General features: G+C 39.1%; 2 protein-coding genes across 10 annotated transcripts in view; both read left to right on the top strand.

Moving 5' to 3' along the window:
- The first annotated feature begins 567 nt into the window (after positions 1-567).
- On the top strand, positions 568-5,478 carry LOC113029980 (T-box transcription factor TBX3-like). Its single transcript, XM_026180955.1, has 7 exons — positions 568-1,299; positions 1,595-1,862; positions 2,020-2,166; positions 2,311-2,387; positions 2,465-2,625; positions 3,021-3,565; positions 4,413-5,478. Exons 1-7 carry the CDS (start codon positions 974-976, stop codon positions 4,725-4,727), a joined length of 1,839 nt encoding a protein of 612 aa, XP_026036740.1. The 5' UTR covers positions 568-973; the 3' UTR covers positions 4,728-5,478.
- Positions 5,479-11,039: 5,561 nt separating this feature from the next.
- The window catches only part of acaca (acetyl-CoA carboxylase alpha), a 33,431-nt gene continuing 21,769 nt past the window's right edge, over positions 11,040-22,701 (top strand). For 4 of the 9 annotated variants that reach the window (XM_026181385.1, XM_026181386.1, XM_026181384.1 and 1 more), the window contains exons 1-18: positions 11,518-11,741; positions 12,449-12,707; positions 13,983-14,115; positions 14,361-14,499; positions 14,792-14,901; positions 15,015-15,096; positions 15,193-15,291; positions 15,420-15,526; positions 15,605-15,715; positions 15,806-16,015; positions 16,110-16,280; positions 16,841-17,002; positions 17,203-17,366; positions 17,488-17,638; positions 17,849-17,952; positions 19,085-19,312; positions 19,841-19,991; positions 21,772-21,906. In XM_026181385.1, coding sequence (XP_026037170.1) covers positions 11,660-11,741; positions 12,449-12,707; positions 13,983-14,115; positions 14,361-14,499; positions 14,792-14,901; positions 15,015-15,096; positions 15,193-15,291; positions 15,420-15,526; positions 15,605-15,715; positions 15,806-16,015; positions 16,110-16,280; positions 16,841-17,002; positions 17,203-17,366; positions 17,488-17,638; positions 17,849-17,952; positions 19,085-19,312; positions 19,841-19,991; positions 21,772-21,906 — 2,598 coding nt within the window. In that variant the 5' untranslated portion in view covers positions 11,518-11,659. The other 5 variants (XM_026181387.1, XM_026181380.1, XM_026181382.1 and 2 more) reach the window with 4 other exon arrangements.

Below are 22,701 nucleotides of genomic sequence, written 5' to 3'. Positions count from 1 at the left end.
CATTGATCAATGGCCATGAGTAACATTCACAGATAGTTGGGTAATGACTGCAATCACAGCATTGCAAGATGGAGAAAGATGTACCCTTAGCCCCCCTCCTTGATTTAGAGATGGTCTTTCCCTTTTCACATAAATGACCTCCTCGAATCCCCGCTCAACACTGATGCTGTTTCTAAGTGAAATAGTGTCCACTGGCTTGTAGGTGTGACAAGACTGCTGATTCAATAAATTCAATAAAGTAAAACACACCAGACAGTACTTAAACCTTTTGAACATCACGTTTGGAATCTGTTTCTCTCTCTCTCTCTCTCTCTGTGTGTGTGTGTGTGTGTGTGTGTGTGTGTGTGTGTGTGTGTGCAACACTTCCACTTTCGAGCTTTCCTGTCTCATAACTAGTTTATTCAAGAAGGTAAAGTGACTCCAGACATCCTGAACTGTGTAAATGATGTATTTCTGTTATCAGTAACACGCGCTGATTTGTAATTTTATTTTATTTTTTTGACATATCATAGAATATTTGAACATTTTTACATTATTATTATTGTTATTATCATTATGCGTGTTTGGTAATTGGTAAGCTACGTGTAACGAAGCCCTGTCGAAAATATTTGGCTCGTTAGTGTACCTTGTGCAAGGGAAAACAGACGTGTGACAGCGCAAACACAGTCTCTTTCCCTCCCTCTGTTCTCATCCTCGGTACCAGTTGTTTTCAACAAGCTTGTGCAGTCACAGCGTTCACAGCTGCTCTCTCCCCGTTTGCGATTTACAAGCGGATTCTTACCTCTTTCTCAGTATTTTAAGAGTGGGGAATTTTGCATTCCCTCGTAAGACCAATCATGCCACACAATTCATAAACTTTTAAAATCGGAGTTGCTGTCTGGATGTACGCCATGCGCCTGCAACCTGCGCGGGCTGGCTGGGACTTTTCTGATCGGATGCTGTGCTGAGAAATGCAGTTGGCGCCATTGTTCCCATGGCTTATTATCCTTTCCAAATTCGCGGACCAGGTGCCTTGTCCTTGTCAGCCTTCCTTACCAGCGCACAGCCTTCTTTTCCCGCCGCGCCGACTTTTCCGGACGCCGCGTCCTTCTCCAAGTCTCTGTCAGAGCAGGCACCCCCTGACGCGGGGCTGCACGCAGGTCTGGGGTGCCAAAATGAGGCCGTTCAGCAACGTTCCTTGAAGAGACTTGAGCCAGAAGAATGGTTGGACGAGGACCCGAAAGTTACGCTGGAATCAAAGAACTTGTGGAGTGAATTTCACAAAATAGGAACTGAAATGGTTATCACAAAATCAGGAAGGCAAGTGCAATGCGCATTTAAGTAGTCTACTGAGAATTTGTGTAGTGTCTTTGTCGTTTCAAATTTGTAAATAGCCTGTAAAAGCGCGCACAAATGCTATGTTCACGCTTTAACGGGGAAAAACAGCGAATAATCTAGTTTTGCTGATGATCGGAAGTTTAAAAAATGCCACAAGGGGGGGGGGGACCTCCATAGACAAATAGAAGCTCTATGAGAAAAAAGTGATGAAAAACAAAAATAACACTGTTAATTATGACATATACAACAATTTCTTTTTTTCTTCATTAACTATCAGGAGGATGTTTCCCCCTTTCAAAGTGCAAGTAGAAGGGCTGAATGATACAGCCAAGTACATCTTGCTGATGGACATTGTCGCTGTCGACGACTGTCGCTACAAGTTTCACAACTCCCGCTGGATGATGGCTGGAAAAGCTGACCCAGAGATGCCAAAGCGCATGTACATCCACCCGGACAGTCCGTCTAAAGGAGAACAATGGATGAGCAAGCCTGTTGCCTTTCATAAACTCAAACTCACCAATAACATGTCCGATAACCATGGGTTTGTAAGTAACACTCACTGAAAAGTTGCTTTTGTTCCTCATTACGCATGGTTATGCTGGGTGACTGGGTGCACTGCTTTAAAGCTTTTATTATGGTTGTAGTTGTAGTAATTAATTACCCAAATACCAGTAATTCCAACTCTATTTTTCTAATTTGCAGACAATTTTGAATTCCATGCACAAGTACCAACCCAGATTTCATATTGTGAAGGCGAATGACATAATGAAGCTTCCTTATAGCACCTTCCGGACTTATGTTTTCCCAGAGACAGAATTCATCGCTGTCACTGCTTATCAAAATGAAAAGGTAACATCATCCTTTAGCCCCTCATACACAAATGACAAATATCCACATGGATTATACAGTGTGTACTACTGTTGTGCCTGTTTGTCACTGCACAATGAACTTTGGATTGATTAATCTGCAGATCTTTCCTTCTTTTCCATCAAGATTACACAACTAAAAATTGACAACAATCCCTTTGCCAAAGGATTCAGAGATACAGGAAATGGGAGACGTGAAAAGAGGTATACATTTTGAAAACAGAATACATCTTTAGGCCATATGTGCATGGTCTCATGCAATCTCGATTTGTGATCCCCAGAAATAAACAGTTAAACATTTCTTCACTGAATGGAAACCAAAGCAAAGCAGACCAGGACTTTGCTGATTCTGATGATTCCTATGAGCAGCCCAGTACCAGTGAGCCTTTTTATTCCCCACAACTAATAAGCAGCCCTCTGATGCCCACATCAACTTGTCAAGGTGGGTTCATTTAGAGTTCATTATGTTATTAGGCAGCCACTGTTGACCTGTGTTCATGAAGTGATAATCTAACTTAAGATCTACTGCATAGTCACTACACTGAAACAGCTTGCATATATTTTTTTTTTGTTTTTAGTACGTGTTTTCCTTTTAATGACATATTCTCAAGCCAATAATTGCTGTTTGTAGTTTGGGGATCTGCTTTTGTTTTTACTTTAAAAAAATATTTATTTGATGCAAAATTAACAAAGCATTTTAAACTGTGTTTCAAAAGAACATGGGTTAATAATATGATGGCTCATTCAATTTGACTGCAAAGTATTCCATGACACACTGTCTGACAGTGTTTTCTTCATGGTTAAAAATGTTTCAAGTGTTTGTTTTTTTCCTTACAGACGAGACCAACGTTGTCAGTGATTCAGACGTTGATCCACTAGATGACTGCAACGCTGAAGGCAGCTGCTCCAGGAGAGAACACACATTGGGTTTAAGTCTGAGAAGTGAAGAGATACTGTGGAACAAGTGTGATCTCAGAAAGAACAAACAAGATGCAACAAAAGCAAGAACATCAAGCAGCGCTTCACGTGATAGACATTCTATAGGTACGGGTTTAGAAGAGCAAATGAGTGAAATCAAAGATGGGGTCGTGCCTATGATGTTACAGTCATGGAGCGCATCATCCTTCAGTGCTGGTCAGCAACCCACTTTGGATTTCTCAAGTGCACACAGCCAATTCTCTAGTAGGCTTGGGACACCTTTGTCATTTCAATCTGGACAGCTATCAATGAAGCCAGAGGTTTTTTCCAATATGGCTATGGAGAATATGTTTCCCACTTCATCTGGTATAAATGAATTAAGAAATGGAAGCCTGTTTTCTGAAAGCATCACCTCTTCAGCTCCGTTCAAACGTCAACTGTCACAGCAAATGCTAGCATCTCAGGTACGCTTCCCCAGGTTCACTATATTAAGTTATTGAATATATTTTCATCCATTCATTTAATTGTAAGTGCTGTATACAGCAGTAACAGTTACTTAACTTCAGTAGCATCTTTAAAGTCTTTGAGCACTAACAAAGGACTTCACACTGGGCAGCTGCAGAATTTTTACAGTTAAAGAAACTCTCAGCGAGTAAAGCTGAAATACGTTATATGTTTCGTGCCAATATGTTTCATAGCAAGCTCTGTTTGTAATTTGGAGAACATACTTTTAGATCTTACTTCATGTTTCGTCCTACTGTTTGTGCAATCCTACAAGCCTTCATGTTATAATTAAAAAAAAACCAAAGGTTCTTTGTAAACCGATTTTCCACTAAAAAACAGAAAAACCTTTGATCACTATTTGGTGTATTATGTGTGGAAACAAAATATAAAAGCATTAAATGAATATATACAATATGAAAAACAATGAATGTCTAGTTTTTCATTAAACAACTACTGAATAAAGTAAAACAATAGTTGGAATGTATTACTTGAGTAGTTGTACTTCATTATAAGCCTTTGTGAATTCTTTATGAATGGCTTAGAGATCTTTATAGTGTGCAGGTCATTTTCAGTGTAAAGTAAAGCATAGGTGTCAATCCTCTTGTTGTTTAATGGGACTGGATTGATTACCTTTACTGACTTCCTTTCCTAATGCCTTGGATTTCCTCCATAATATGAGTTAAAGACAAAACAAATCGGATGTATTCAGTTGCTGGTTAATAAAGTTTAATTTTACAGAGCTGTTTATATAAAGGAAGATGACATGATCTGTACTACAAATCTTAACAACTCTACTTTTTAATGCAGGGGATTTCACCATCACCCTATGGAGGACTTTTCTCATATCCATACCGCTACATGGCAGCACCAGGTTCAGTCACACCAGCCCTTTCATTCTGCACTGCAGCCTCGTCGCACTCCAGAAGCCAACGTTACAGCAACTCTCGACCATGGGTGCGATTCAGCCCTTATCAGATTCCCACATCGATCACCTCAAGCCAAAATCTGCTAACATCCAGACTGCCTGGTAGATCATATTTACAATCTGAGCGAGAGTCAACTCTGGTGTTTGACAATAACAGCTATCTAGTCATAAGACCTAATAAACCAAATCCTCCATAATAGACTATTCTACAAGTGAAGTCACATATGACAATCATTTAAAATGTTTTGGCAGAAAGTCTATATTTTTGCTTCTCATTAAATCGATCATATTATCATAAATTTAATAAAGACAGACTTGGTGGTCCAATGACAGTCAGTATATTATACTAGACTTGGATATGCATGTTTAATTTAATGATTCAAATAAATATTGTACTAGATTCTACTAAAAGCTACTCAATGGAATTCCAGAACATGTGCTATGCAAAAGTCGGTGCCCGGGGTGAAATTCTTTAGAGGATGATATGATGTAATGTGCTTTAAACATAACTAAAAACACATTTTTACTGCTTTATTCTATGTAAATGTGTAAATAGTTTTTCTCTTGCATTTTTTTTTCACAAGAAAGTGACTAAATGAAGCCTTTTTTCAGAATGTTTTATATTTGTTTCACACTTTCACATTCTGATATACCAAAAATGTGCAGTGAGCTTGGAAAAACTCAGGACTTTTTGTTTATCTTCTTTTAAACCAGCACTTGAGAAATCTCCAGGAGATGTGATGTTGTGTATGGAATTATGCAAGTATATTGTGTGTTGTGTGTGTGTTTTCACAATTTACATAAAGATGTTCTAATCTGTAATATTTGACTGAATTATTTAACGTTAATTTTGCTTATTTTGTTTGTTCTTTTTTTGGGCGGGGTCATCTTTTGGTGAGTTGTTGTGCATTGCAACCCTACATTTCGTAAAAATAAACCAACAACAAACAAAAAAAAACAAACTTTTGGATGTGGCGCTGTCTATCACTGTTTTTAAATGCCAGGATATTTAATATTGATTTAAGAAGGGATTTTTCCCTTATTTTTTTCTCTAATGGTGATCAGTTTTATTTATGTAGTTACTTTATTTTTTAAAAAAAAGCTTTACATTTTATTTCTCTACTTCTGTTTTCTATTTCAGAAAAGGTCAGCCTATGTGGCTGCTCCTTATGACCCATCTTTGTACTGATTTCTAGGCAACTGTGGCTTTGGTTGCCCTTTAGACCTTATAGAACATTTTTGTCATCTTCTATTTTAAGTCACAGTCAAATGCATTAGAAGAAAAGGGGAGCTCTTGAACTTATGATCTTAATTCTAAACAAATTCTTGTGGCAACACATCTTGGCACTTTTGCTCCCCTCATCCAACACCCACACCTTTCCAGGAACAAACACTGGCAAGACAAGAGACAGATTTTAAATTGGACCGTTAGCTGCAGTGCCCTCATTTTACTGCCTGCATATTTTACATCTGTCCGCACACAGCATTACAATAGTCATAAAGCTATGGCATATGTTAGCTCAACCGTGTGAAAAAAAAATTAGCTGGACAGTGACACTATTTGTAAAGTGACAGTGGTTCACATAAAGTTGAACCACTTTCACTTGGTGACAGTAAAGTTGGCGTTTAATGACAGGGACAAATTTGAAGACACTAAATCATACTGGGAGAGTGTAAAAAAGGTCATATCAGTGTAGGACACACCCATTTGCATGTATACAAACAAATGTAGATAGCTGACTGTGTATTCAAACAAGATGATTCACACTGTTTTTACTTTGAGGTTTGCTGGGGCACACTGACAAATGGCAAAATAAATGTTGTCACTAGTTGTCTTGAGACTTAAAAAATGAATACTTAAGTCTTCTTAATACATTTGTGTGTTAGTGAATGTTTAGAGCTTCTTTGTCTTCTGCAAACCTAAGTTATTAAAGCATAGAAAGAAAAAAGAAAGTTTTTTTTAAAATCCTAAATCTCTTTTGTGATTGCGATAGTGTCAATATTTATTCCTGTCACTTGCATGTTTAGTATTACACTAATTAATTCTACTAATACTTAAAATAATAATTTTGGTTGTGTTAAAATAGACCAACAGTGCACTGAAATATCAAGTTTCTGCAGGCATGTGCTAACCTACTCTGAACACTGGGAGGGAAGCATCTATTTCACACTTCACAGTGTGCAGAATATTAGTTAAAAGACTGTTAACTTGCAAATACTTCAGTTTTTCAACATCACTGTGTCAAGAGAAGGCAATGCAGGCTCTATGATTGGATTTTTAAATCAATCCTTATCATCACTATGAGCTAAGATAAAAATGTTAACACAGATGGCTTAAATAGATGAGATCGCCTTGATGCAGTCATTCACTTAACATGGAAACAATTTAAAAGCTTTTGTTAATGTAAATTAAGCTTTTGGCATGTATCTTTATGTTAAAGTCAAGAAATAGAAAGACAAAGTTGCTCCTGCTGAAATCCCATAAATTCAGAACCACTTTGAGTGGTTCTGCACATTAAGGCCTCTGAAGCCACCTAGTGGATCTAAGGTGCAATAATAATATATTTACACCTTTGATGTAAACTGGTAATCGAGGGTATTTCACTAAGGTTAACTGTCATAGTTTATCACAGGTATCCTGTTTTATTTTAACAACTGGGTTAAAGTGGTGTAGGCTCTAACTAAAAGATGTACATTTAATGAACCAAATCATGTTTTGAATGAGCTGGTATTTAATTCAACACTGGTATATTGTAATTTGATTTCATTCTCTTTCAGTCTTTTAGGGCTTAGCTTTAGGACTCTTAGCCTGACGACCTGCATTTACACTTTCATATCATCAGAAACCTCAGCAAGCTGTTACTGTCTACACATGAATAGACAAAGTTTTAAGCGTTTTTACGTGGCTATCCATCTGTCCTACACGCACACGAGTACGGTAAAAAAAAAAAATCAATGTTTAATTCGTCACATTAAGTATGAACATTACTTTGAATAACTGTCTTTGTAAAACAGTTTCACAGAGAGAATATATGAATTCAAGTCTCTTTATTTAAATACGATCAATCCTAATTGCTTCTCGTTTGTGATTAGAAGTGGGATTTCGCCGGAACCAGTTTGAATGCAGACAGGCCAGTTTCTCAGCTTTCAAACGACACAGCTAACGTGAGCCAAACGGGATATGAAATAAGTCTTCCGTTGACTACATCGTCTGCAGTCTATATACTCCACTTGCCTGCACTGAAGTGATGAATAAACATCTTTAATATACTGCACACTGGATGCATTTTTTTCTTAATTTTTGACAGGGGCGATTCTAGGATCAGAGCTTTGGGGGTGCTGAGCACCCAGAGAGCTGCCCAGCCAGGCAAGATAAACCTGTCTCTGTCAGTCCCTGCATCCTTAAATGTTGTCCCGAGTTCTCTCTGACTGTCACTTTGGTGCATTTAAACCCCTGTTCCTCCCTGTCCTCATCGTTTGTTGTCTTAGTCTCCGTTATCAGTCATCATAATTTTACCATCTCTGTGCAAGTCTGCAAATCTCTTTATTAAATCATAAGATTCTTAAATTAATCAAGTCTCTCTGTGCCTGGGTCCTCGTCACAAAACATGACATCACTGTTTTGTACATTTTAACACAATTTAATCCCCACATTTGTGAAAGAAAAGCAAAACACTTTTTTGAAAAGTCTGTAACAAAACCATCAAATCTGATCAAGGTTATTTAAATGCTGCAAAAGAAGAATGGATTGGAATAAAAAAAATACATATCCTAACCTTAATTACTGGGGAAGAATAATGAATGATGCTCATAGTGAGTAAAAAGTAAACTGAGTGCATTTTTTGGACAGAGATTCACTTTTAATGTGTTTGTATAATATAATACAGATACATAAAAACACTCCCAAAACAGAATAAATTATTACAAATAAATTATTACAAAATATAAAAAAAAAGAATATAAAAATGGAGGCAACTTTGCCTGTGGTAGAATGTATACAATGTATGAAAAAATCTTTACTGCAGATACTAATTTTGTGTTGTAAGATTTATGAGTTTCATGCTTTCATAGTGGCACTTAGGAGAGCTTGACATTTTTCTCAGGTGGTACACACTGTAAAAAGTTTGAGAAACACTGATAAGTGTGTGTGTGCTTTTGGAAAACATTTAAAGCTGCAGTACAGAATCTTTGAAACAAGCTTAAAACATTTTTAGAATATAAACAGAGCATCTGCTTCTCTTTACAGCTCCTCACTCCACCAGGGCATCGTTTGGCACTTTCTGATAGTGTGCAAATGTGATGTACGTACTGCGGCAGTCATACAGACAACTGGACGGTCCAAAAGTTGGCCTACCTATTACTGGCTGAGGTTTTAGTAGAGTTGTGGCTGAACCACATAAAAATATATTATTAATTTTAATCTCCCCAATCCATTATAATGTTATGTTGGAATGTTGTTAAAGAGGGTCAAAAATGTTTCAACCCAGTTTGTTTTGCAGATTCTTTATAGCAGCTTTAATATAGGGAGAACACAACTTCCAGATTGTGTGAGTAAAATCAGGTTTTTTCTCTTTGTCAGTTTAACAGTTTGTGTTGTGCCTGTCACTGTTCCCTGTCTGTTTTCTTACCTGGTTCTTCCTGACCTTGTACTTTCTCTTCACGTTCCCTCTTTCCTCTCTCCCTCTTTGGACTGACAATCATACACAAATAGATTGTATTCAATTAGATGAAAAATTACATTAATATGAAAAAAATTCTATTAAGATCGCTAACAAAAAGTCCTCTCTCAGTGTACTTTCAACCAAAAGGCAAATAACCAAACCACATGAACATCTAATAAAAGATATAAACATTGAAACACTGATCCAATATTATTCTTGATTGATGGATAATTTGATTTTACACTTTTACCTGAATGTGGCTCCTTTTTTTGAAAAAACTTCCTTATATCCATTATGAACCTGACTGTCTCTCTGTACACACACACACACACACACACACACACAACAGGAGTTATAAGGCTAATGGGCATCCAGTCAGTTAGCTAGTTAGTATCCATTTCAAGCAGGACAGTGGTAACAACAGCAGGCTACGGACAATTTAAAGTTTTAGATTTTAAATAGGCTGTATATATTTCAATGGGAGCAACAGGACGGTCAGATGTCGCTGATTTTACTACAGAGCAGGACGGATTGTAGAGTAGCAAACATTGCCAGAAAACACGTTTTCAACACAGCAGGTTACCTGGTGTAATATTTTTCAGCTAAAAAGAAACATGGTCTGACTCCTACCTAACTATATAAAGAGTAACTGAAGGTTAAATGCAGCTAATATGTCCTGTTTTAAGCCAGACACTAACACCTCCGCTCCGTTGCGTCTCAGCCACCATCCTAGAGCCAGAGCAGGGGAGAGGCGAGCTGGAACAAATCACTTTGGGAGGGGGGATTATCTATACTTTTGTTGTTAAAATGTTACGTCTCACACAAGTACAGTACTGTATGCTTTTTATATTTTTAGTAGTGTGTCACACAAACAGCAAATATTGTCAAAAAAGTAAGAAATCTTTGGGGGTGCTTTGATTCATGTTAGGGGTGCTGAAGCACCCCCAAAAATGGGCTAAAATCGCCCCTGATTTTTGACATTCCCAGTTTGCATACGTAGTCCTCAAACTACCCGTCGTGAAAATAGTGTACAACAGACTTGTTAAATGTAGTCTGATGTTAGCGGGCTCACAGCATGCTTCAGCTGCACGCAGTCTACTCAACAACGACGAAGACCTGCAACCGCGAAACTGTGTGCTCGTCACAGATTCCGCACACCGAAGTTCAGTTCTGCTACATATATGTAGCTGTGTACATTGACAGCACATGCTCAAGCACCACCTCTTCCGGGTGTCTCCCGGCCCTCTACCGCCTTAAACACACCCACACAGATTAACTGCAATTTGATTGGAGCTTTGCGAGCGAAATCAGCATAGATCTAGCTGAACTAGACAGAAAGGATTCAGCGTTAACGTGTCTTTTACTGATATTTGATTACTAAGACCTTATTACATTGACTGGATAGAAGAAAAAACAAAACAAAAGCAAAAAAACATTATTTCTTTTCTTTTTTTTCTGCTTTTGGAATGTTCATATATATTTTTAATCATAAGAATTCAGCAGATATAGTATCGAGCACCTTGGATGGATGTTACAAAAACACTAGCGTTTCGTTTGATTTCAGCTGGTGTAGCAGCTGTGGTTATCTTGACTCCACAGTTTTCTTTCTTTTTTAAAATTATATTATTATATTAAATATATTGTATTTTAGACGTTATGTACAACTTGTAATTAACTGTATAATTACAAGTTGTTCATAACGTCCAACATACAATATATTTTCTGGGTTTTTTTACGTCATTCCCTTATAAACGGAAGAATAGATAGACAGCCTGAACACATAATGCTGAAGTCGTTAATATACCGGCTTGGGTGTGATGTCTTTACTATCTAAACTAGTTCTATAGCGGAAGCTGCAGTCAGAGGTCAATGCCCAGGAATAACCTGCCTGCGCATCATCACATCACCCCACTCTCTGCTGTTTAAGCATCTGATGGTGATGTGTGACCTCATCATGATGTGATGTTTTCATCATCACTCGAAAGAGAGATGTCTGGCAGATACAATTAATTTATCGATCTTTTTAATTCAACTTTTTTTCAGGATTACGTGTCGGTTTATCTCCACCGGTGAGTCGCTAGCATACCTGCAAGGGTTTATCTCTTATTACTTCGCGTCTGCACCCAGGTTTTCACCCACACTGCAGTACAGTACAACGGTAGCCAGTACAGTACAGTCCGTGCTATTGTATTAGTGCCGTTACTGTGGAATTATAATTGTATTAGCGCCTGCCGGTAAGCTAGCGTTATTAGCACCTGCGCCTCAGCTTATCTGGGGTTGCTGGGTAAAGAAGCTAGCCTTCACCGGACAGGTAACCTTAACTAGTCGACTCAGCCTTAGTTCTTGTTCCCCCCCTTAATTTTTCTTTTTCTAGAAGGCGGTTCTAAAGTTATCTCATTAAATAATGTTCATTGCGGAAAACAGAAATATGGGTCTATTAACAAGCTAAACACAGCTATCATTTCGTGATGTTCTCCTGGCTCACTTTTACAGCGTGCCTGTTTGCGGTGCTCGGCTTGTTTTTCTGGTCCCGCAAGCGCCTGCCGAGAGGTAAGGTGTGCCTTACCCGAGAGTCTACTCTTTCCAGTTGCTCTGACAGGTGGGTTTTTTTTTTAACAGTTGTGGCAACTGGACAGGTAGGGCGACAGCAACATAGCAGTTAAGTAACGTCTTATCGTTTCCGCACGTGGCTGTTAATTAACGTTTTTTCGAGGCTTCATGGTAAATTAACAAGGGGGAGAAGAAAGGGAATGTCAGTATTACTGTAGCAGATGCTAGGGTTTTGAGGAAAAACAGGAGTTTTAATCAAGCAATTGTCTTAATTGTTTTGCTTTTGTCCACTCTTTTAAATAGCAGATGCAAAGTGTACACAGGACAACTGATGATTACAGTGCAACTCTGGCAAATAGCAAATTTGATTATATGGCTGTCTGCCTAAATAATGCTTCATTGGTTCTGTCTATATGATTACTGGTGACAATATAGCACTCATTACATTCAGGTGTTATTGTTTAATATTTTGTTATTAATATTTTATTCTAAGCAACTGTTTTGGCAGATCATAAAGTGGCATTTTTTTTCCAGAGTGTGCACAAAAATGATGCAATATCAATTGCACTATCAAGAAACTTAAGTTCATGTAACCCACTTTTGCAATAATGACAAACAGCCTTGTGTTCCAGCCAAAGCAATCTGTGTCACACTGTACTCTGTGGCTCCTTTATAACTGTTGCAACCACTGCTCTGCTTCTTGTCAGTGTTTGGAGCCTGCTCCTGTCGCCCGACCATGGCACAACAGGACGGTGCTGCCAAGAAGATTCCGGCTGTTGCGGAATTGCACTCTCGCTTCATTGTGGGATCTGTGTCAGAGGAGAACTCAGAGGATGAAAACCAAGGAAAGGTGGACATACAACTGGACGAGAAGGAGACTCGCTCCTTGTCTCCATCTTCCGGGAGTTCGGACAGCACCTATGAAATGGGCTTCGACCACATCGATGGTCCTATGCACAATTTAAGGTTAGCCTGTAAACCTTCTTTGTCTGTCTGGCTTCTAAATGGTAATGCAACAGAAATATACATTTTATTCAAACATTTGTAAATGTCCTTCTAAAAGCTATATATAGCAAATGAGAGATAGGGATAGGGATCCTGCAACTTTCTGTGCTGTCTTTGTGAAACTAGCCAACATCTGTAGTCTAAAATAACACGCAGCATGCTCTGCTCAGATTATGTAGTTTTCCTTGGCTTCATAACCCTTTGAGCAACTTGTGAAAAATGCGGTTTTTCTAGTTGCACTCTACCTAAAGGTTCCTCTGTGCCCTCACTGTGTGAGATTGTCCCAGAGAGCAGTCATCTTGACTGCAGAATGTTTTTGTGGAAAAATGGTCAAATGATTTTTTACAGACAGGAATTCCCAAACTTTTGAAAGGAGCTATTCATGATAGTAGTTTTTAGCCTCTCTGCCAATCCTGTTTTTTTGGTGGGGGTGGGGTTGTTTTTTTTTCCTACTGGGCTCCCTGATCTCCTGTGTTTTGTTATTTAAAGTTTTCGTTTTAAATTTAAGTTAAAAAAAAAACAGTGCGTGTGTGTTTTTATGTGTATTTGACCTCTAAGTATAATTACTTGCAAAAACACTTGGGACATTAATTATTATCATTTCTTGCATGCTGACTTTCTTTGTGCCATAATCAGCAAGTTTACTTTTATTTGTGGCTGGTTTTGATGTGATCAGTTTCAATGAGGGTAAACCGAAAGACACTGGGCGGCACTACCGTTGTCAGAACTGGAAATACTGGATGAACGGGGGTTATGCCGCCCCGTCTCCCCACTCCCCCCCCACACACAATCTCTTCCACATCTGGACAGAGTTGATCCACGTCAAGATCTTTACAGTGATGCAACCATCCAGTGTCATGTCATATAGAAGCCAGCCAGCTAAACGGGCCCAGGCTCTGCCACACCCTGTCACGTTCCTCCACCCATAGTACCCAACTGTCCCAACTCTTCCTCTTTGGGTGGAGCTTTGATTTACAGGGCTCGGCAGTTTCTGTTGGAAGCACTTGCCCCAACATGTAAATGTGTTTGAACAAGAAATTCTACTCTTTTTAACAATTTCTTCCATTATTTTATTTCTAGGTTGTTGGTTTTTTGTTTGTTTTTTTCCTACTGTTGTCATAGATTTTTATTTATGGTTAGACATTCTGACCATTTCACCAACTTATCCAGAAGCTGTATAACCAAAGGGACATTATATTGATATTCTTTGTTTTGTTTTTTTTTAAATTAAAACAGATCAAGCATGTCAGGCCTGCACCTGGTGAAACAAGGACGAGATCGCAGGCGTATTGACCTCCAGAGGGACTTCACTGTTGCTTCTCCTGCTGAATTTGTCACACGCTTTGGTGGTAACAGGGTCATTGAAAAGGTAAGAAATTCTGATTTAAAAAAAAAAAAAAACTCCAAAAAACCCCAACGTGTTATATAGGGACAATAATTCTATACAATAATCTAATTTATAAACTCTGCAATAATAACAAAAAACATTAAAAGATTCAAGTTCAAATTGTGATATTATGTCAGTCAAATGATTGACTGTATGTGCATTTCATAACTTTCCTGCTATATTGTGATTAGACTATGTTAACAATAGTAACTGATCTCCTTTTTCAGGTGCTCATTGCAAACAATGGCATTGCAGCAGTGAAATGCATGCGCTCCATCCGCCGCTGGGCCTATGAAATGTTTCGCAATGAAAGGGCAATCCGTTTTGTCGTCATGGTGACCCCAGAAGACCTGAAGGCCAATGCAGGTGAGCTAAAGTTTGGTTTCCCCAAACAGTAGACTCATTGTATGTAGTACCACCTTCAGCATATTTTGAGGCTTTTGAGACAGGTATATTGACTTCATGATTTCTACATACAACATTTCAACATGATTTCCCTAGGGATTAATAAGTATGTTGATTCTGATGATTCTAAAATTTTACATTCAAAAATTTTACATTTTAACTATCTTATAGCTAATATGACTGGCCTTTTTTGGTATTATTGAAAGGACTGAGAATAATTGTTCATGTTTTGTCATATTTTTTGTGCTTACAGAGTACATTAAGATGGCAGATCATTATGTGCCTGTACCCGGGGGGACTAATAACAACAACTATGCCAATGTTGAGCTCATTCTAGACATTGCTAAACGCATACCAGTTCAGGTATCACCAGAATATTTTTCAATAGTTTCTTCTGTAATTACCTTTCTTTCTTTTCTTTTCTGTTTTTTCTTTTTTATTTATCATCTGGTGTTGTATTGTTTTATGTATTATAGGCAGTGTGGGCTGGATGGGGGCATGCCTCAGAAAACCCCAAACTCCCAGAGCTCCTTCAAAAGCATGGCATTGCTTTCATGGGTGAGGAGTGAGGGTCACTTTGTTGACCATCACCTGTTCTTCATTTGCCAGAGTAACGTAAGAGTAAAGTGTTAAAATTCTTCTCTCTTTTCTTAGGTCCACCAAGTCAGGCTATGTGGGCGCTTGGAGATAAGATTGCTTCCTCCATCGTGGCTCAGACAGCTGGAATTCCAACACTGCCCTGGAGCGGAACAGGTAGGTCATAGATTCTGGTGTCTGAATATTGTAGCTGGTCAACATTTCAGATGAAATAAAATATTAACAATGCACAGGGACACTGACAAGTTTCTATGCTGAGTACATTTTGGGATCTTCTTTTTCAGGTCTGACAGTGGACTGGCCAGAGAATAACCAAAAGAAGAAGGTCGTCAACGTTCCTCACGACTTGTATGAGCTCGGCTGCGTCCAGGATGTAGAGCATGGCATGAAAGTAAGCAATTCACCTAATGCTGTATAATGGAAAATGAGTGTTGCATGCACTCTTTCTAACATCTCTTTCTATCACAAGGCTGCAGAGAAAATTGGCTACCCTATAATGGTGAAGGCCTCCGAAGGTGGTGGAGGAAAAGGGATCCGTAAAGTCAACTCTGCTGATGATTTCCCTAACCTGTTCAGACAGGTAAGTGAACATGTACAGCTTTTCCTGCTTTTTGGTACGGTGGTATTTTATGTATTCAACGATTTCAAGAATATATTTTATCTTTTCCAGGTCCAGGCAGAAGTCCCAGGATCGCCCATTTTTGTCATGCAGCTAGCCAAGCATGCCCGTCACTTGGAGGTTCAGATTTTGGCTGATCAGTATGGCAATGCCATTTCCCTGTTTGGCAGAGACTGTTCTGTGCAGCGGCGACACCAGAAAATTATAGAAGAGGCTCCTGCTACCATCGCCACTTCTGATGTGTTTGAGGATATGGAAAAGGTATTCCCCCTCTAGCATCACTTGCACTGATAAATGGAAATTGGTACCAACAAATTTCAAGCTTAAATTAACCTGAACTGTTCTCGCCTTTCAGTGTGCAGTAAAGCTGGCTAAGTTGGTGGGTTATGTAAGTGCTGGTACAGTTGAGTACCTCTACAGCCAGGATGGCAGCTTCAATTTCCTGGAGCTCAACCCTCGTCTACAGGTGGAACACCCGTGCACTGAGATGGTGGCTGATGTCAACTTGCCTGCTGCCCAGCTGCAGGTTGGTCTCACTTATTCAGTAGCTCACAGTTACATCATACACATTGTCCACTACAGGCCAGTCACAGACTCTAAAAATAAGCATGCTTCACCATGGTCGATGCTATGATGGGGCCTCTGGTTGCTATGGCAACCAACGGCAAATGCGCAATGTGCAGAAACACTGAAGCAGATCACGGAGTAGCAGTGATGGGTCACGTGGTCTGCTCTGCAGTGTTTAGGATTGTGTGTAAATAGGTCAGTGGCAATGAAGCTGAAGGACTGCGAGGGCATTGTAGGCAAGCTGATTGGGTGCTACTTGGGAGTGACACACTATCTGATTCAGTGCTCATTATCTTGGTTGGTTGAAAGATGGATTGATAAGCTTCAAATAGGCACGACAAAGAAATCTTTTGGGGGTTCTTTATTAAAAAATGGGGGGAAGTAATCATGGTCTAATATATGCTATTTAGTCAGACTGTTATCATTTTTCCATGCTAGTTTATGATCACCATGTGTTACGTTAATAATACTCTTTTTCTTTTCTTTTTTTTTTTTTCCCTTTTTTTCTTTCTTTGTTAGATTGCTATGGGCATTCCTCTTCATCGGATCAAAGACATTAGAATGCTTTATGGCGTTCAGCCCTGGGGGGATTCTCCCATTGATTTTGAGGCTCTGTCAACTGCCCCTTCCCCACGGGGCCATGTCATTGCTGCTCGTATCACCAGTGAGAACCCAGATGAGGTAAGATTCACTCATTCCTGCTGTGCAAAAGTTTTCCAGCCAAAGGTTACCCAACGATTCATATCTGCTGACGTTATTGTGTGACTCATATTACTTTTCAGTCTTCTTCTTTTTTTTTTTTTTTAAAAACAACAAGTACTATTATCACTACTGTTTGAATGTCCACTTTGCATCACTGTGTTTATGCTGTGTGATTGCAGGGTTTCAAGCCAAGCTCTGGAACAGTGCAAGAGCTGAATTTCCGCAGCAATAAGAATGTATGGGGCTACTTCAGCGTTGCAGCGGCTGGAGGGCTGCATGAGTTTGCCGACTCCCAGTTTGGGCACTGCTTCTCATGGGGAGAGAATCGTGAAGAAGCCATCTCGTGAGTATACTCAGAATTAAGAAACATTGATCTTATTATTTTTACTCCATTTTATTATATACACTTACCAATATGGATTATTTCTGTACAATGTCTAAACAGAGGTTATGGCTTCTTTTAGAAACATGGTGGTTGCGCTTAAGGAGCTGTCTATCAGGGGTGACTTCAGGACAACAGTGGAATACCTCATTAAGCTGCTGGAGACAGAAAGCTTCCAGCACAATAGTATCGACACAGGCTGGCTGGACAGACTTATCTCAGAGAAGATGCAGGTATGTGGAGATTATGCAGCTGTTGCCAATGGATGTTCTTAACTGTAACGACAGGTTATTTAATGTTTGACCTATATGTTAGTGTCTGCACTGAAACCACAATAAAACCAAATGTTGGGATGATAGTCTCTTTGGTTTATCCTCCTGATATCCACAGCATATAATGCATGACTGTTTTTGTGTAAGTTGTAAAGTGTAATTTACATGCAGGCGGAGCGTCCTGATACCATGCTGGGAATTGTGAGCGGTGCACTGCATGTGGCAGATGTTAATCTCAGGAACAGTGTTTCCAACTTTTTGCACTCTCTGGAAAGGTAAAAATCTAATGCAAATAATATATGGTCAAATACAGTACTGCGCAAATTCTCTAGCCTCAATCCTTTATATATTGCTAGGAATGTGGGAAATGTGTGCAGTGTTTTCTTTTTTTTTAAACATACATAGGAATGCAGTATATAAGGCAAAAATTATTCTAATGAGCTTGAAAGTGAATATTTGGCATCACTACCTTTAAGTCTTCAACACAGCCTGCCCACACTGAGGCAAGCTTTCTTTTCATTTTATTGAAGTAGTCTTCAGGAATAGTTCTCCAGACTGGTTCCATTCTCTGTCGAGATGATAGTCAATGACTAAAGGTGTACCCCTGTGTGCATTTTCTATCCACGTATGGTGTTATTGCTTTGACAGTGTCTTTGGGATCATCACAATGCCGAGACACTTTCTGATGAGGCTTTAGAGAACTGTAGAGGATCATTTGATGTTAAATATATATAATTGTTTTAGGCCCACCATTTGTCCAGTTTCTTCATTTTTTTTAAGGGCACACTGTATACTGTTGGTATTTTCCATAGATTTGGCTAAAGAAATGGGAACAGATGATTTGTTTTTGAGATGGGCTGCTAACAACAGAGATACAATTTGAACTTGTTTCTTTGCTAAACTGTTTCTTATGTGTAGAAGCATTACTAGTAAATGGTAAATGGCCTGCATTTGTATAGCGCTTTTCTAGTCCATAGGACCCCAAAGCGCTTTACACTACATTCAGTCATTCACCCATTCACACACACATTCACACACTGGCGATGGCAAGCTACATTGTAGCCACAGCTGCCCTGGGGCGCACTGACAGAGGCGAGGCTGCCGGACACAGGCGCCACCGGGCCCTCTGACCACCACCAGTAGGCAAACATGGGGTTAGTATCTTGCCCAAGGATATTTGGCATGCAGCCAGGATGCAGCCTGGGATTGAACCACTGACCTTCTGATTAGTGGCTGACCTGCTCTGCCACCTGAGCTACAGCCACCCCCGTAAATTCGTTTTGGCCATTATTTAATATGTAAACAAACAAATGAGTTGTAATCTGTTGTAAGCCGCAGTAGAAACAATCATTTGAAAAAACAGCATTTTGAATAGATAACATGAGACACTCTGTACTCTCTGACCAGGGGGCAGGTGCTACCACCACACACGCTGCTCAACACTGTGGATGTGGAGTTGATCTATGAAGGTACTAAGTACGTTCTGACAGTGACTCGTCAGTCTCCCAATTCCTATGTGGTCATCATGAACAATTCTTCTGCTGAGGTGGATGTCCATCGGCTTAGTGATGGAGGTCTTTTGCTTTCATATGATGGAAGCAGCTACACTACGTACATGAAAGAAGAGGTGGACAGGTAAACAAAACCATTAACTGTATGAAAGAATTGTTACTATTGTAACTGTAAGTTTACCACATGACAACAATTTAAAAAAATAAATAAATAAATAAATAAAGCAGAACATTATTGAGGAAAAAACGAACACATTGTAAAGTCGAGTCTTAATAGCTTACTGGGCTCGTCAGGCACTCTTTTTGGCTGCAGTGGTTATTTTTATATTTACATGCTTCCATCTCCCATTTCTGCTCGGTAGCACCTCGTACTTTTCGACTTTCCTTTTTCTCCCTCCCTCACGCTCATACAGTCTTAAAAGGCCATCCCTGTAACACTCTGGCGTCGTATTAAATAATTTTTTGTATAATAATTAAAAAAAAATGTTCACATCAATATGCGGCCCGCAAGCGGAGGTGACGTGGGCCGCAAATGGCCTGTGGGCCGCGAGTTTGAGACCCCTGATTTAAGATCTTCAGATAAAACATGACACTGAAATCTTCTAATTTCTGGTTTGTTAACACTGTTTTTGTTTTGTTTTTTTGTTGTCAGGTATCGCATCACAATTGGGAACAAGACGTGTGTTTTTGAGAAAGAAAATGATCCCTCGCTGCTGCGGTCTCCTTCAGCAGGAAAACTCATTCAGTACACTATTGAGGATGGCGGGCATGTGTTTGCTGGCCAGTGCTACGCTGAAATAGAGGTACATTAGTTTAATGCAGAGGTGTGGACTCGAGTCACATGACTTGGACTCGAGTCAGACTCGAGTCATTAATTTTATGACTTTAGACTTGACTTGAAAAAATGTTCTAAGACTTGTGACTTGACTTGGACTTTTACACCAATGACTTGGGACTTGAATTGGACTTGAACCGGTTTACTTGAAAAGACTTGATATTTTACCCCAAATACAAAATTTAACATGCATATTATATAGAGATTGAAAATGTGACGTCATTCACGGGTAGAACCGCAAAGGATTCTGGGAACTCGTGGCAAGCGGTACTAGCGCACGCAGGCTTTCAATTAAAATCAGTTATACATCGATAAAAAGAAACACAAAAATGTCAAGAAGCCGTTGTATTATTAACTGCAAAAGCCGGTCGCATGACAGCCACGGGAAGCCGACGGGTAAAGAGATCGGTTGTTATCGGATTACGTCGTTGAAGAGAAATTGTTCAAGCCATGTTTCCGAAGTAACAAAGACGCGACTGGATTGCAGCCATTCAAAGATCAAATATAACGTCCCAGAACACTCCAGCTCACAGGTTAGTCTGCTCCAAGCATTTACACGAAGGTCAGTGTTTTTTAGTAGTTAATACGTCATTTTCATAACATAATTAGTGATATAGGTTACAAGCAAGTCTGGTGCTGAACAGAAATTGTCGCGCTATGCTCCTTTGTTTATTGTGCATAAATAGTGAATTGTCCTGACACAATATTGCGTTTCGCTTCTGTTATTATGGTACATTGACAAAAACATATACTTTTATTCACAGGATAAAACAGTTGTTTTGTATCACTAATTGCCCAGTACGATTACAGCATACAGTATTATTGTCACTGCTACATTTCTGTAACGCGTACCAGAAATTATTTCCACTACTAATTAATTACCGTTGAGCTCAAAGGTCCTATTAATAAACGGTTAACGAATGTGTATTTATGACGACGATTTGTGAGACTGGTAAACTTATGATACGTACGATGGTCTTTCGTTCTACACGGTGCATTTCAAGGTCCTGCACCCATCCGTCGGTAAACTGTACCTGGGCTTGTTGCAGTGACCTGAAGTTACTAAACTTCATGAGTGTATGCACTCACTCCAAGAACCGTATGATTATAAATATGCATATAAATATGCTAAGATGAGATAGCTGACTTCATCTAACTAGCAAATGTTGTACAGGCTACGTTGGTGATACAGTTTTTTTTAATGTGTATGATATTTTTGTCATGCGATTTTAAAGCCGGTCCTACAACCGCATCCAAGAATAACATGCAGCTTATCTCAGAACTGTCGGTGAAAATTATTCTTGGAGCTAGGTTTAATTGAGCTGCATTTTAAAGAGGTGCAATTTCACAATTTGTGTATATTTTCTAAGTTCACTATTTTGTCATGTGTTGAGAAAAACACAGATTTAAAAATTACATGGTCTAATATTTACATTTAGCATATAACTGCAACATGCTTTTTTCGTTTTTTTTTTTTTTTTTTTTTTAAAGACTTGAAAGGACTTGAAATTCAAAGTTTCAGACTTGTGACTTGACTCGGACTTTTACACCAGTGACTTGAGACTCGACTCTGACTTGCCTGACATTACTTGAGACTTGACTTGAGACTTGAGGATAAAGACTTGAGACTTACTTGAGACTTGCAAAACAATGACTTGGTCCCACCTCTGGTTTAATGGTTAGTTGTGTGCAGTCCACTATAAAGATGGAATCTGTAAATATACATATGGTTATTTGCAAATAAACAGGTGATGAAGATGGTCATGACCCTCACTGCAGCAGAGTCTGGTTGTATTCACTATGTGAAGAGGGCTGGAGCAGCTTTGGAGCCTGGCTGTGTCATTGCCAAGTTGCAACTGGATGACCCAAGCAGAGTGCAGCAGGTACATTATGTCTCATCATTCCACTTTATTGTTGTCACAGATGCAGTATTTGCTGTGCAGCAAGTAGGATTTTGTATAATGCAAAATGACGGTTAACGTAATATTTTTGTTTACATCAGGTTAAATTAGAGCATCGGTTTTAACTTTGATGTCATTTGCCCATAAAAAGTATCTTAGCAGGTATCTTGGTAACACTGAGTATTAGTTTAAATATGCATGTGTTGCGTTTAATGATTAATCGCTTTATGTTCAGATATATGAGGGGAACCAATGTGCAAGAAGAGACAGACAGACAATTAAATCTAACGGATGTTAAACTCCAGCACAAGCGTCTCAAACTAAGACGAATCGAATAGATACGTCACTGACACATATGCTTGCTTTCTACAAGCCATACCTGAATAACCCCCAGACATGAGAGCACACACACACACACACACACACACACACACACACACACACACACACATCCAGCCTATAAGCATTTATCTGCTCTACCATTGTATTATAATTACATATCATTATCTATGAGGAACCAAATGAACCAAAATGAGGTTGAGCTCACCATCATCATGAGTCTATATTGCACCCATATGGTGAAGCAAAGAGCAAAACAGCAGTTGAGTTCCCAAGAAATTGTAAAATTACCAAATTGAATAAATTAAAAAAATATAAAACTTAACACAACAATTAAGCAGAGAATAAACTAAGCAGTGGATTAAGAATTGCTTATTTCACACCATAACCTCTACCTCCTACTAGAACATACCATTGACACGCTGATGTATTTTAAAA

The sequence above is a fragment of the Astatotilapia calliptera genome, chromosome 10, assembly GCF_900246225.1.
Source record: "Astatotilapia calliptera chromosome 10, fAstCal1.2, whole genome shotgun sequence".
Taxonomy (NCBI): Eukaryota; Metazoa; Chordata; class Actinopteri; order Cichliformes; family Cichlidae; genus Astatotilapia; species Astatotilapia calliptera.
Note: the sequence above shows the minus strand (reverse complement) of the source record. Positions and strands in the feature narration are given on the sequence as shown.